The sequence below is a fragment of the Mauremys mutica genome, chromosome 3, assembly GCF_020497125.1.
Source record: "Mauremys mutica isolate MM-2020 ecotype Southern chromosome 3, ASM2049712v1, whole genome shotgun sequence".
NCBI classification, from domain to species: Eukaryota; Metazoa; Chordata; order Testudines; family Geoemydidae; genus Mauremys; species Mauremys mutica.
The window spans coordinates 123090569-123105213 of NC_059074.1; the positions used below are offsets into that span (position 1 = coordinate 123090569).

The window sequence follows — 14645 nt, forward strand, 5'->3', positions numbered from 1 at the left end:
TATTACTAAGAAAGCTGAAAAGTTGTACCAGATACCATCAAAGGGTTTTTCAGACTTTCATAACATCCTGCTCCTAATTCACTGGTGGTGGCTCTGGCCAGGGGCAGGCAAGATCTGGGCATCACTCCACTCCCCAGTCATAGGGGAAGATCATAGACTCATGGGGAAGGGTGGAGTCTTCTTCATTAGTCAGTATTAGGATGGCTGGTTATCCTGGTCCACTATCAATTCCACTTGTGAGAAAAGTTGCCTGAGTGCATATGGTGGCTGGCAATTAGCATTTTACTGGAGGGCCATAATGTGGCTAAGCATTCACTCAGAGCTTCCTTCAGTGCATTAGATTTAGCTGCTAGAGTAATGGCTACTGCTGTGGTTATAAGGAGATCTGGTTGGCTTCTCTCTTCCCTGGGATACCTAGCCTTAACTAGAGGATCTCTCCTTTGAAGGGGACAGCATTTTGAGTATGAAGACTGAGTTGCAGGAGAAGGACCGAGACTAGCAGTGTACTCTCTGGATTTGATTTCTTCTGACAGAAGAAAACCACGTAATCCTTCCTGTCACTATCAGAGGCAGTTTTACCCTCAGTCTTCCTCTTATGTTTTGGCTATTCAAAGGCACCAGCCATAGCAGCAGCCTTCTTCCAATTAGGGCTAGCATAAGCAAAGGCCTTTCTAATCCTGGTCTTAATCCCAACAACCTGCCATCCTTCTTGTAGTCGTGAAACATCAAACTTCATATTTGACATGGTGATTGAGAGTTGAACTAACCAATCAGGACCAATCCCCTTTGTTTGGGGACAGGCTGGCCTCTTTTATCAGCGCTTAGAGGTGAGTTACATTGGACCAATGGGTTCTAGAAATTACAGAAAAGGGCTATGCCATACTTCTCGAAAGACTTCCCCCTTCTAATTCTCCATATGCTTCTGACAAGGCTATTCTTCGTTTGGAAGTAGAGAAATTGCTTGTGATGGGGATGTTGATGGGGTCCTTGATATCTCAGAGGTTGGGGATTTTATTCCTGATACTCTCTGGTATGGGGGAAGTGAGGGATTTCCATCGAATCTTGGATTTAAGGAACCTGAACAAGTACTTTTTGCTTAGAAATTTAAATTCCATACATTCACATTGGCCTCTATAATCCCTTCCCTTTTGGTCATGGATTTGTTCGCAACTCTAGATTTGAAGGACATGCATTCTTCAAGTAGTATCCTTGGATTAGGAGTCAGGTTCTTTTCTTTTCTTTCCTTTTCTTTTTCCTTTTCTTTTTCCTTTTCTGAAGCCATTGTTTGTCAGCAAAAGTTTTCAGCGTGACCTTGGTAGTAGATTGGGAAGTTGGGCTGCTCATGTGCAATTGTCAGTACAGAATATTGCAGTATGTAGTAGAAAGTTGTCTCTTATACTCTGTTTGTTGTACTGTACTTGGCTTTTAGGGTAAGCTGCTTTGTGAGCTATTTTTAAGTAGTGTTTAAGATTTTAAAAGCTACTAAAAATGTTTGGAAGCAGTCAGCTTAATAGAAGTATTGGTCTACTGTATTATCTGAACATGTATGGTCTTAGATGGTTATACATCAGGTAGCATAAAAGGGAAAGAAAGTGTTAACTGCTTAACAAGGGAAACTCCACCTTACCTAGTCTCTTTACCCAGTAAATCAGTTGTTATACTTCAGTCAAAGCAGCCAAATTTTATTCTCTCCAAGTTTCATTCTTGATGTAAGTCCCTTTTATGGGGTGGTCAGTCCTTATATTCCACTGATACATTTTCCACATTTGTGTGCACTGTTAACATCTGTGTACATAAGGGTGAAGTTAGAGTTCTGTGTGTACTGCACTGAGTTTCAACTCCATCACTACCTATCTTGCATGTAGGTGTGGTTTGAGACAGAGTCTGGGTGACATGGGAGTTGAAACAGTCGTCTTCTGATAGGTGGGCTGCTTGTTGCCAGCTCAGATTCATGCATTGTGGTGAAGGCTCTATCTGTATTAAAATGTGCTGACAGTCAATGACTGAATATATGACAATGTGGTCTTGCCTCTTTCCTTTGGATACTCTTGATGCTGCAATATTTTTGTCTGTGTAATATTAATATATTGCATACACATTTGTTTTACTAGATGTTGACTCGTTATACTGTTATATATAAACTGCATTGTCACAATTAAATAAACTAATCTGTGTTAGTATATTTTTTTTAAAAATCCTTTAACTGGGTTTTTATATTAACATCATCCACTCATTTGCATTGTCTTACAGATTTTTTTCTGAATGGCAAATAACCTTTGTGTCATGAAGAATTATAATTTCATGAGACATTATTACTAACTCTCACCCCAATAAAGCAGGGATGCTGCCTGGCTCACGCTCTCTCTCTCTCTCTCTCTCTTTTTCTCCCCCGCCCCCAGGAACAATCTTTTCTTTAGCTGAAATAACAAAACAAAAAATCCTTCATTAAAATTAAAGATTCAGAAAATGAAGAAATGGTAGGTACCGGCGAAACAAGCTTTAGTAAACTGAATATACAAGACAAAAATGGCATTGAACTATTTTCTTGAATTTAGTACCTTCCCCTGCTGCCTAATGCTTGTTCATGGTTGGCAAAAGAGAACTTTTTTTCCTGCTTTCTCTACAGCCAGTCACTTTATCAAATTAGAATGAATGATTCTAAATTTAGAAAACATTCTTTTTACTCCTATAGTAGAGGCTACTACACAGAAAAGCTGGCTTATCACTTCTATGAACATTTGTCTGCCTGGTCAACAATTTAAACCAATTCAATATCTCGACTTTACTGATGGCTTAGCAGTTAACATGTATTTTAACAGTTCTCATTCAGCTCTCAGATATTGTTAGGCTGGGTATGATTCTGGTATTTATTAACAGATGTCCTTGTCAGAGTGGCATCCACCTCATTTGTACTTACATATCTACTATAACAGGTGGAGAATGTGAGTAAGAAAAAGACGGAGTAAGTGCCAGCTGCATCCATTTTTATTACTGTCTGATTTAACTTTATCCTTCAATATGTGCCTTTAAATTCCTTCCAGATTTAAACAGCATTAGTAGTAATACAGCTATCTGCTTGCAGTTTATCCAATGCAATACCAATAGACTTCTGTATATCATCTAAAATTATCTTTAGAAATTTGTTTACTATTTTGACTGTGATGGTGCCTGCTCTTGCCTTGAAGGGCTTAAAACAGTCCAGGAGAGGGCTGTGGCTGAGGCAAGAAGCCTGGGCTGATTGGGGAAAGTAGGCTCAGCTGTTGCCATGCCCCAATCAGGCCCAGCTTCCCAGCAGCCAGGCCCATCCCTCTCAACAGCTAGAGGGAGACTGCTTGGGCTTCTGGCTCCCAGCCTCTTATAGGGGCCAGCTGGGCCTGATTTGGGGCATGGCCACAGCTGAGCCTACTTTCCCCAATCAGCCCAGGCTTCTTGTCTCAGCCACAGCCTTCCTCCTGGGCTGTTTTAAGCCCTTCAGGGCAAGAGCAGGGGACCACCCTGCTACAGTGCCATTCATTTGTCAATATTTTCTTCATAAACTGTCATCGGGACAGTCCAATTCTTAACTTTTTGAAACAATCTTTTGCCAAATTCCACTATAATCTTGGACGGAATGAGTTTTGCCTCACCTGTTCTCTTAAGAAGCAGCAAAGAATCCTGTGGCACCTTATAGACTAACAGACGTTTTGCAGCATGAGCTTTCGTGGGTGAATACCCACTTCTTCGGATGCAAGCAGTGGAAATGTCCAGGGGCAGGTGTGTATATATAAGCAAGCAAGAAGCAAGCTAGAGATAACGAGGTTAGATCAATCAGGGAGGATGAGGCCCTGTTCCAGCAGCTGAAGTGTGAAAACCAAGGGAGGAGAAACTGGTTCTGTAATTGGCAAGCCATTCACAGTCTTTGTTTAGTCCTGAGCTGATGGTGTCAAATTTGCAGATGAACTGGAGCTCAGCAGTTTCTCTTTGAAGTCTGGTCCTGAAGTTTTTTTGCTGTAGGATGGCCACCTTAAGATCTGCCATTGTGTGGCCAGGGAGGTTGAAGTGTTCTCTTACAGGTTTTTGTATATTGCCATTCCTAATGTCTGATTTGTGTCCATTTATCCTTTTCCTTAGAGACTGTCCAGTTTGGCCGATGTACATAGCAGAGGGGCATTGCTGGCATATGATGGCATATATTACATTGGTGGAAGTGCAGGTGAATGAACCGGTGATGTTGTGGCTGATCTGGTTTGGTCCTGTGATGGTGTTGCTGGTGTAGATATGTGGGCAGAGTTGGCATCGAGGTTTATTGCATGGATTGGTTCCTGAGCTAGAGTTACTATGGTGTGGTGTGCAGTTGCTGGTGAGAATATGCTTCAGGTTGGCAGGTTGTCTGTGGGCGAGGACTGGTCTGCCTCCCAAGGCCTGTGAAAGTGTGGGATCATTGTCCAGGATGGGTTGTAGATCCCTGATGATGCGTTGTAGGGGTTTTAGCTGGGGACTGTATGTGATGGCCAGTGGAGTCCTGTTGGTTTCTTTCTTGGGTTTGTCTTCCAGTAGGAGGCTTCTGGGTACACATCTGGCTCTGTTGATCTGTTTCCTTATTTCCTCGTGTGGGTACTGTAGTCTTGAGAATGCTTGGTGGAGATTTTCTAGGTGTTGGTCTCTGCGGGGTTAGAGCAGATACGGTTGTACCTCAGTGCTTGGCTGTAGACAATGGATCTTGTGGTGTGTCCGGGATGGAAGCTGGAGGCATGAAGGTAGGCATAGCGGTCGGTAGGTTTTCGGTATAGGGTGGTGTTGATGTGACCATCACTTATTTGCACCGTGGTGTCTAGGAAATGGACCTCCCTACCGACCGCTATGCATACCTTCATGCCTCCAGCTTCCATCCCGGACACCAGGGGCGGCTCTAGAAAGTAGGCTGCCCCAAGCAGTGCGGTGCGCTGCGCCGCCCTTTCCTGGTCCCGCGGCGGGTCCCCTCTCCCCGCGGCTCCGGTTGAGCTCCCGCAGGCATGCCTGCGGTAGGTCCACTGGAGCCCGGGACAAGCGGACCTGCCGCAGGCATGCCTGCGGGAGCTCAACTGGAGCCGCGGGAAGAGGGGACCCGCCGCAGTCATGCCTGCGGCAGGTCCGCTCGTCCCGGGCTCCGGTGGACCTCCCGCAGGCATACCTGCGGCAGGTCCACCCGAGCCAAATGCCGCCCCCCCGGGAAAGGGCCGCCCCACGCGCCTGCTTGGCGCGCTGGGGTCTAGAGCCGGCCCTGCCGGACACACCACAAGATCCATTGTCTACAGCCAAGCACTGAGGTACAACCGTATCTGCTCTAACCCCGCAGACAGAGACCAACACCTAGAAAATCTCCACCAAGCATTCTCAAGACTACAGTACCCACACGAGGAAATAAGGAAACAGATCAACAGAGCCAGACGTGTACCCAGAAGCCTCCTACTGGAAGACAAACCCAAGAAAGAAACCAACAGGACCCCACTGGCCATCACATACAATCCCCAGCTCAAACCCCTCCAACGCATCATCAGGGATCTACAACCCATCCTGGACAATGATCCCACACTTTCACAGGCCTTGGGTGGCAGGCCAGTCCTCGCCCACAGACAACCTGCCAACCTAAAGCATATTCTCACCAACAACTGCACACCGCACCATAGTAACTCTAGCTCAGGAACCAACCCATGCAACAAACCTCGATGCCAACTCTGCCCACATATCTACACCAGCAACACCATCACAGGACCTAACCAGATCAGCCACAACATCACCGGTTCATTCACCTGCACTTCCACCAATGTAATATATGCCATCGTATGCCAGCAATGCCCCTCTGCTATGTACATCGGCCAAACTGGACAGTCTCTAAGGAAAAGGATAAATGGACACAAATCAGACATTAGGAATGGCAATATACAAAAACCTGTAGGAGAACACTTCAACCTCCCTGGCCACACAATAGCAGATTTTAAGGTGGCCATCCTACAGCAAAAAAACTTTAGGACCAGACTTCAAAGAGAAACTGCTGAGCTCCAGTTCATCTGCAAATTTAACACCATCAGCTTAGGACTAAACAAAGACTGTGAATGGCTTGCCAATTACAGAACCAGTTTCTCCTCCCTTGGTTTTCACACCTCAGCTGCTGGAACAGGGCCTCATCCTCCCTGATTGATCTAACCTCGTTATCTCCAGCTTGCTTCTTGCTTGCTTATATATACACACCTGCCCCTGGACATTTCCACTGCTTGCATCCGAAGAAGTGGGTATTCACCCACGAAAGCTCATGCTGCAAAATGTCTGTTAGTCCTTAAGGTGCCACAGGATTCTTTGCTGCTTCTACAGAACCAGACTAACACGGCTACCCCTCTGATAATTGACTGTTCTCTTAAGGGGAGCTGATACGCATCTGTGAGTGAAAATGGATTTTTTGACGACTTCCATGGAAATCTGAATTGAAAGACCCATCTTGAGTTAATTTTAAGAAATTTGTGTTGGTGAATTTTGCCTTTTTCTAGATCTTCCTAGCTAACAGATGGTTAGTTACCACTCTGCAAAGCTAAAATATAGTTAAGCCATTGGAAATGTAATAGGGTACATTTGAAGAAACTGTTTTGTAATTAAGCAAAGTGTGATTAATGATTGTTTCTAAATGTTGTCTTCATAATGGCTGTTCTAGTCCATCAGAGTCTGAAACCATAGGCTCTCTGTTAAGATGGCTGCTATTTCCATAAAGACTTCTCATATGGATGTAAGTAGAGGTCTGCTTGGGCTTAATTTTAAAGCCTGGGTTAGTGTTGCTGCCTCCTGCTTGCAGAGTTGACTCAGCAGTGAAGTGCCCTGCTGCCACCAGACCTGGATGTTGCGGAGTGACGGGCGGGCACTGCTGTGATTCCTCAGCTCAGCACAGTAAAGTGGAGGTGTCCAGCAGGAGCAGGGCATGCAGCTCCTCCTCTGCCAACCCATGGGCAGGAGAAGGAGAACCCACCTAAGCTCAAGAGTGTCCAGTTATTTTCCCGTCCGACCTGACCCTACCCGCACCTGGCACGTGTAGTTGAGTGCCATCAGATTCCAGGGCTCTAGAAGTAAAGTCTCTCCTGGTGAAGTTGGCTATCATCTGGCTGCTCTGAGGGAAGATGGCTGCTTCCTATACTCTATGGCAGACAATTGAACTGAAAAGTGAGAAGTTCCAGATTTGCCACCCCAAATGTTAAAAATCATGAGTCAGGCCACACAAGGGCTAGAAACTTCTTTTTTTTAATCTGAAAACTGAGATTGAGTGGAAACTAGGTCAGATTACAAAGGATGAATATAAACAAATAACCTTAGTATGTAGGGACAGAATTAGAAAGTCCAAGGCACAAAAGAGATTAAATTAGCTAGAGACATAAAGGGTAACAAGAAAACATTCTATAAATACATTAAAAGCAAGTGGAAGACCAAGGACAGGGTAAGCCCGTTACTCAATGAGGAGGGGGAAACTAGAACAGAAAATGTAGAAATGGCAGAAGTGCTAAGTGTCTTTGGTTTTCACCAAAAATGTTGTAGCAATTGGATATCTTAATGAATGCCAGTGAAAATGAGGTAGTATCGGAGACTAAAATAGGAAAAGAACAATTTAAAAATTAACAAGAAAGTTAGATGTCTTAAAGTCATCAGGGCCTGATGAAATACACCCTAGAATACTGTAAAAAGTGGAATAAGGACAGCCCCGGGGAATTAGACGAGTCATCTTAACTTCAATACCTGGAAAGATAATGGAGCAAATAATTAAGCAATCAATTTCCAGACACCTAGAAGATAAGATAAGTAACAGTCAACATGGGTTTGTCGAACAAATCATGTCAACCCAACCTAATATCCTTCTGACAGGAAAACAAACTTTGTGGATGGGGTGGAGGGGTGGGGAAAATGTGACACATCTCAACTTTAGTAAGGCTTTTGATGCTGTCTCACGTGACCTTTCATTAACAAACTAGAGATATACAGCCTAGCTGAAACTACTATAAGGTGGATGCACAACTGGTTAGAAAACCATTCCAGAGTAGTCATCAGTGATTCACAGTCAAGCTGGAAGGTCATATCAAGTGGGATCCTGCAGGGATCAGTTCTCATCTGGGTCTGTTGAATATCTTCATCAATGATTTAGATAATGGCATAGAGAATACAATTCTAAAGTTTGAGGATATCAAGCTGGGAGGGGTTGCAAGTAGGGTAACCAGATGTCCTGATTTTATAGGGACAGTCCCGATTTATGGGTCTTTTTCTTATATAGGCTCCTATTACCCCCCCCCCCCACCCCGTCCTGATTTTTCACACTTGCTGTCTTGTCAGTCTAGTTGCAAGTGCTTTGGGGGATAGGATTAAAATTCAAAATGATCTGGACATACTGGAGAAATGGTCTGAAGTAAATAGGATGAAATTCAATAAGGATAATTGGCGAGTATTCCACTTAGGAAGGAACAGTCAGTTGCACACATACAAAATGGGAAATGACTGCCTAGGAAGGAGTACTGCAGAACAGGATCTGGGGGTCATAGTGGATCACAAGCTAACTGAGTGAACAGTGTGACACTGTTGCAAAAAATGCAAACATAATTCTGGAAGGTATTAGCAGGAGTGTTGTAAATAAGATACAAGAAGTAATTCTTCCGTTCTATTCTGTGTTGATTAGGCCTCAGCTGCAGTATTGTGTCCAGTTCAGGAAAGATGTGGACAAATTGGAGAAAGTCCAGAGAAGAGCAACAGAAATGGTTAAAGGTCTAGAAAACATGACCTGTGAGGGAAGATTGAAAAAACTGGGTTAGTTTAGTCTGGAGAAGAGAAGACTTGAGGGGAGACAAGTTTTCAAGTACATACAAGGTTGTTACAAAGAGAAGGGAGAAAAATAGTTCTCCTTAACTTATGAGGCTAGGACACGAAGCAGTGGGCTTAAATTACAGTGGGGTGGTTTAGGTTGGACCTTAGGAAAAACTTCCTGTCAGGGTATTTTAGCACTGGAATAAATTGCCATGGGATTTTGTGAAATCTGTCATTGGAGATTTTTAAGAGCTGGGATGGTCTAGATCAGGGGTCGGCAACCTTTCAGAAGTGGTGTGCCAAGTCTTCATTTATTCACTCTAATTTAAGGTTTCGCGTGCCAGTAATACATTTTAACGTTTTTAGAAGGTCTCTCTCTATAAGTCTATAAACTGCTGTATGTAAAATAAACAAGTTTTTAAAAATGTTTAAGAAGCTTCATTTAAAATTAAATTAAAATGCAGATCTTATCAGTTTAGTGCAGTGGTTCTTAACCTGGGGTGCACGAACCCCCTGGGGCAGGGCCGGTGCAAGGATATCTTGCACCCTAGATGAAACTTCCATATTGCGCCCCCTCCCCCCCATGTACATCGGTTCATTGAGGGGCAAATCCCAACGAGCCTTTATAGACCCAGGGGCCAGCTGTGCCCAGGGGCTGCTCCCCAGACGAGGTTCCCCCTTCCCCGCCCCTGAACTCCCCTGGGCAGACTCAGATCTCCCTTTGTGGGAAGAGCATGACAGGATTCAGAAGTGTGCTGAGTCGTAGGGGCAGACTAAGGAGTGTCTATCCTGAGTTTCTGGTGGGAGCCCTGTAACCCCACACTGGACTCAGTTAAATGGCTATGTGACAGACAGGATAAGAGAGAGGTAGGGTGGGCATATAGAGCCCCTGCCCAATGTGGAGTTAAGAAAGTAGAAGCTTGGTGTTTGAATCCGTCTCTGACTGTCTTCATTCACCTGTGTGTCCTGATCAATGATAAATAACTTTCAGCATGCTGTTTATGAATTTAAATATTTTTATGTGTGCATTTGCAGGTGACTGCAGAACCAGTGCACAGCTAAGATCTTTTTAAATCAGAAGATGTTAAAAACTAGACTTCAGCAATATTCATCAGATCTGTGTAAACTTTAACGCACTTGTATGTCTTGATATTTGTTAAAAGTAGCTGTGATTTTTACCTTGTGATAGTTGGACATCTGTTAAACCTCTTTGCAGCACATAAGAGTTTCATTGCTTGTATTTCCATTTTTCTTTTCGTATTTCTGTTCCCACTGCTGTTCCTCTGCATGGAACACAGAGAGGGATTTCACTGCTGAATGTTAGTTTTCCACTTATTTAACATACCTGAATGATTTACAAGTAAAATTATCACTTACCAGTGATATTGAAGGGCTGTCAGAATAATGTATAAAATTAGGATATGTAGTTCAGGTTTATACTTCAGATTGGGCCAGCTGGTAGCTTCTCTTCCTATGTGTTTAAAAATATCCTTTAATATGTTCCCAAATGCCCAGGATACAATGAAGAAAAAAGCATTGCAGTGAAATTAAAAAAACTTAATACCTGGCAAAAGATTGAACCTGTTAAAGGAACAGGTTTTACTGTATATTCGTTTAGTAATCAAATCTATCTGAACTCCTTTCACATCCTTTATAGAAGGAGGAAAATGATCAAAAGCACCAGTACCAGATAAAAAATTATTTTAAGATTAAATAAAATTTGTAAAGCTTACAAGTTGTAAAAACTAAATGAATTCCTGATAATGTGTATTAGAAATCTGCTGTATTCAACAGTATACAAAACAGTATGTGGTAACATTTTCCCCATAGTAAAGTCACTCTAAAACAGCTTGACATTTAGGCAAGACAGTGTTTGTTTTTGTATTAAATAGAGTAATTATGGTCAGTGTCTTAACCAGTGGAAAATAAAACAAAAAATGAATTAATGTTTGTGCCTCCCACATGCTGTGAAATTAATATAATGTTCATTTACACCTGTAGGTATTCTATCAACTCAGTGTTATTTCCCCTTGTTACAAATATTTTAATGCATGCTACTTTGCAGTTACAGAATCTTGTTAATCAGATGATCTGCAAGCACTTTATTAATATTAATTAAGCATCACAACATTCCTGTTAGGTAGGTAAATAGTCTATTCATTCTAGGGAGAGCCAGTGGCAGGACTGATTTAGATTGTTTGGGTTCCCATACTATGCATTTCTTTATCTTGATGTTTAAATTGCTTTTAAATGTAACATTTTCCATATATACTAGTTCATTAGTCTGTTTGTTTATAAGCCGACCCCCCAAGATGGTTCGGTAAAAATAGCAAAAATTGTATGATTCTTTCATAAGCCGACCCTATATTTCAGGGATTGGTAAACTTTGGCTTCTGACCGTTAGGGTAAGTCGCTGGTGGTTTGGGACGTTTTGTTTACCTGGAGTGTCTGCAGGAATGGAGCCCTTCAGCTCCCTGTGGCTGCGGTTCGCCGTTCCCAGCCAATGGCAGCTGTGGGAAATGGCGCTCCCATTGGCTGGGAACAGCGAACTGCAGCCACAGGGAACTGAGGGGCTCCAGGGGATCCAGGTAAACAAAATGACAATGTATTAAATATTCAATTCAATGATTCCATAGAGTTTAAAATGATCAAATTTTGGTGTAGACCCATTTATAAGCCGAATCCCACTCTTTAATGTGTCACTTTTATACCAAAAATATTTGGCTTATGAATGAGTATATATGGTACTCTGAATTTCCTTTGTTTTATAGCTTGTTTTAGAGATAATTTCAGCATTCCTGTAATGTTTATTACCCTAAAATACTGCTTTGTGTTCTCAACCTAGCTCCCTCTTACTTTATTTTTGGTCTGGGAAATAAACACTTTTAAATATGTTCATACATATTCCCAACCTTGTTCATATATATTATATGGATATAAATTCCACAATGTATTGAATATGTAGTTAATTGGAATTTCAGTGTTAAGAGTGGAACTAATTTTAAGAAACCACAGTGTGGATATATCAGGAATAGATCAGTGTTGAGTACAATTAATCTAATAAACAGTAATGTAAAGAATATCATCCCTTGTTGATGGCAGTCAGTTTCTTAGGCCTGGTCTACACCGGGGGGGGGTCGAACTAAGGTACGCGACTTCAGCTATGCGAATAGCATAGCTGAAGTCGAACTACCTTATTTCAAACTGCCTACCTGTCCAGATGCCGCGAGATCGAAGTCCACGGCTCCCCCGTCAACTCCGCCACCGCTGTTCGTGGTGGTGGAGTTCCGGAGTCGACGGGAGTGCGTTCGGAGTTCGAACTATTGTGTCTAGATTAGACGTGATAGTTCGAACTCTGAGAAGTCGAACTCTACGCGTCGACCCGGCGGGTAAGTATAGACCTACCCTTAGTGAACACTTAACACAAACACTAAACGAATAAAGACTGTGATGTGTAAAATCTTCCTCCTTTATGACTGAAACTTGCAGCACACCAAAAATTCTGTTGGCCATTTTCTGTGTAAAGCTAGTGTTGGACCAAGAGAAGAGAAATCTCTCTGTTTCTTAGTCCCTGGTCATGCAAAAGAGGATCAGCCCAGCATTCTGCTGAAACTTTTCTCTATTTAAAAACTGAAGTTTACTCATTTTTTTTGCAACTGTATATATTGTCAGCATTTTATGTTGCTTAAATTATTTTTGTTTTTATTCTCTCAGATGTTTTTGTATTCAGTAAATGTGTAAGAATTTTGGAAAGGGGTGTTTCAGGAAGGGATTACTGTAGATTTTAATTTGGTAAATTGAGAAATGACTTTGGATGTAATAGTGAAATTACTTTGTAGCGTGAAGATCACACAAACATCTGATCTACTTAGTCCACAAATGTTAGCCTTCTCGTCTTTAGTTACATCAAGGATTTAGTGTAGGCTCTTATGCAACATATGATGACATCTTAGAGCTGTAAATACATCTTGATAGATTTTTGAATAATTTTGTGATCGCTGTATTTAAAGAGAAGTAAAGATTTTTTTTTCCCCTCCTCTCCTTTATTCCAGTTCAATTTTGTGGGAAGAATCCTTGGTCCCAGAGGACTAACAGCTAAACAGCTTGAGGCAGAAACAGGATGCAAGATAATGGTCCGAGGAAAGGGCTCAATGAGGGACAAAAAGAAGGTAGGTTTTTGAAAAGCAGCAGTTTTCAGCATATGGATTTTACGTACAGTATATAAGGTATACATTTTCCTAATGCACAATAACTGTGAAGACCTTAAAAACTATTTCTCCTACTTAACATTTTTTGCCATAAACTGTTACAATATATTTAATGTTGTTCTTTGAGTAGAATCCCTATGAGTGCTCCACTTCATCTGGAGAAACACCTGCAAAAGTAAGAGATTTTAACCATTGGTCTATCCAGCAAAAGTTCTCCCCATTTCTCTCTCCCCTCTCTACTGGTTTGGATTACCTGTTGAATTTCAAAAAGTTGGGTCTTTCTGTGAGTGCCGTCACAGTTTATTTGATTGCGGTTACAGCTTTTCATTCCCCCAGAGAGGGATTCTCAGTGTTTGCCCACCCCACAACAGATAGATACATTCATCAAGGGATTGATTAACCCTTTTTCTGTAGCTTAAGAGAGCCCACACTTGTATGGGTTTTGAACTTGTTCCTTAATTGCCTAATGAAACCCACCTTTGAACCGTTGGCTAAATGTGCATTGCTACACCTGTCTTTGAAGGCAGCTTTCTTGGTAGCTATCACTTCTTCCTGGAGAGTTGGAGAATTAGGAGCGCTAAGTGACAGATCCTCCCTTGGCAGTTTTCTTCAAGGAAAAAGTATCTTTATGGCCACATCTGCCTAAAGTGACTTCTGAGTTCCACATTAACCAGGTTAGCCACATTCCATTTTTTTTCCTGAAGCCAGGGAGGAAGTTGCCTTCCATAGCTTGGGCATTAGAAGGGCATTAGTTTGGTTCTGTCCACATAGAATACTATCTAGAAAGTCTCCTAAACTGTTTGTCTTGTTTGTGGACAGATCCAAGAGACCCCCAGTTTCCACGCAGACTTTCAAAGTATGTATTCAGATGTATTCTTTCTTGTTATTAGACTGGTCACATTCAGCCCCCTTCTAAAATAGGTCACATTCAGCCCCCTCCTTATTACAAGATCCCAATCCAAGTCATGCATTGTTGAAAAATGTATCAGTTGCAGAAATTTGCAAGGCTGTAATTTGGGCATGAATTCATGCTTTTCCCAAACACTATTCCCTTGTATGTGCTTCCACATCAGATGCTGCTATTGGCAAGGCAGTCCTGTTGGTATTAAATTCGGCTCCAAAGGTCACTTCCTCCTGCCATGAGTACTGTTTTGGGAGTCACCTGAAGTGAAGCACCCACTTCAGGACACTACTCAAAGAAGGAGAGGCTACCTACTTTGTACAGTAACTGGAGTTCTTTGAGACCTGTTTCTCTGTGGGTGCTCCACTACTTCCCCTTCGAGTCTCATCTTGAGACACTTTGCAGAGAAGGAACTCGGAGCAGTTCTTATCCTCGATATAGGGCGTGAGGAGGTCTGGAGCTCGTGCATGGGCCAAATGGGCACTGCAACTGAAAATCTCAGATGAAATGCACTTAGGGTATATGTGCACCTGAAATGGAGTACCCATAGGGGCGGGGCTCACATCTCGAAGAAGTCCAGTTACTGTGGAAGGTAAGTAACCTCTCCTTTTTGCAGAATTGGACCAATACTTCAAAGCACAGTATAATCTTTTAATAAATTCTTAAATTTGTGTGCACTGTAATTGCACAATTCAGTTTTCAGTTAACCAATTAAAATATTATTCTCCACTAACTAATCAATTTCTATTAGTAAT

The 14645-nt window shown here is 42.3% G+C and overlaps 1 protein-coding gene across 10 annotated transcripts in view; it reads left to right on the forward strand.

The window, feature by feature from the left end:
• The window catches only part of QKI (QKI, KH domain containing RNA binding), a 321931-nt gene that overhangs the window by 122338 nt on the left and 184948 nt on the right, over positions 1 to 14645 (forward strand). For all 10 annotated transcript variants that reach the window (XM_045009085.1, XM_045009083.1, XM_045009087.1 and 7 more), the window contains exon 3: positions 12834 to 12950. In XM_045009085.1, coding sequence (XP_044865020.1) covers positions 12834 to 12950 — 117 coding nt within the window. The remainder of the gene's footprint in view (positions 1 to 12833; positions 12951 to 14645) is intronic.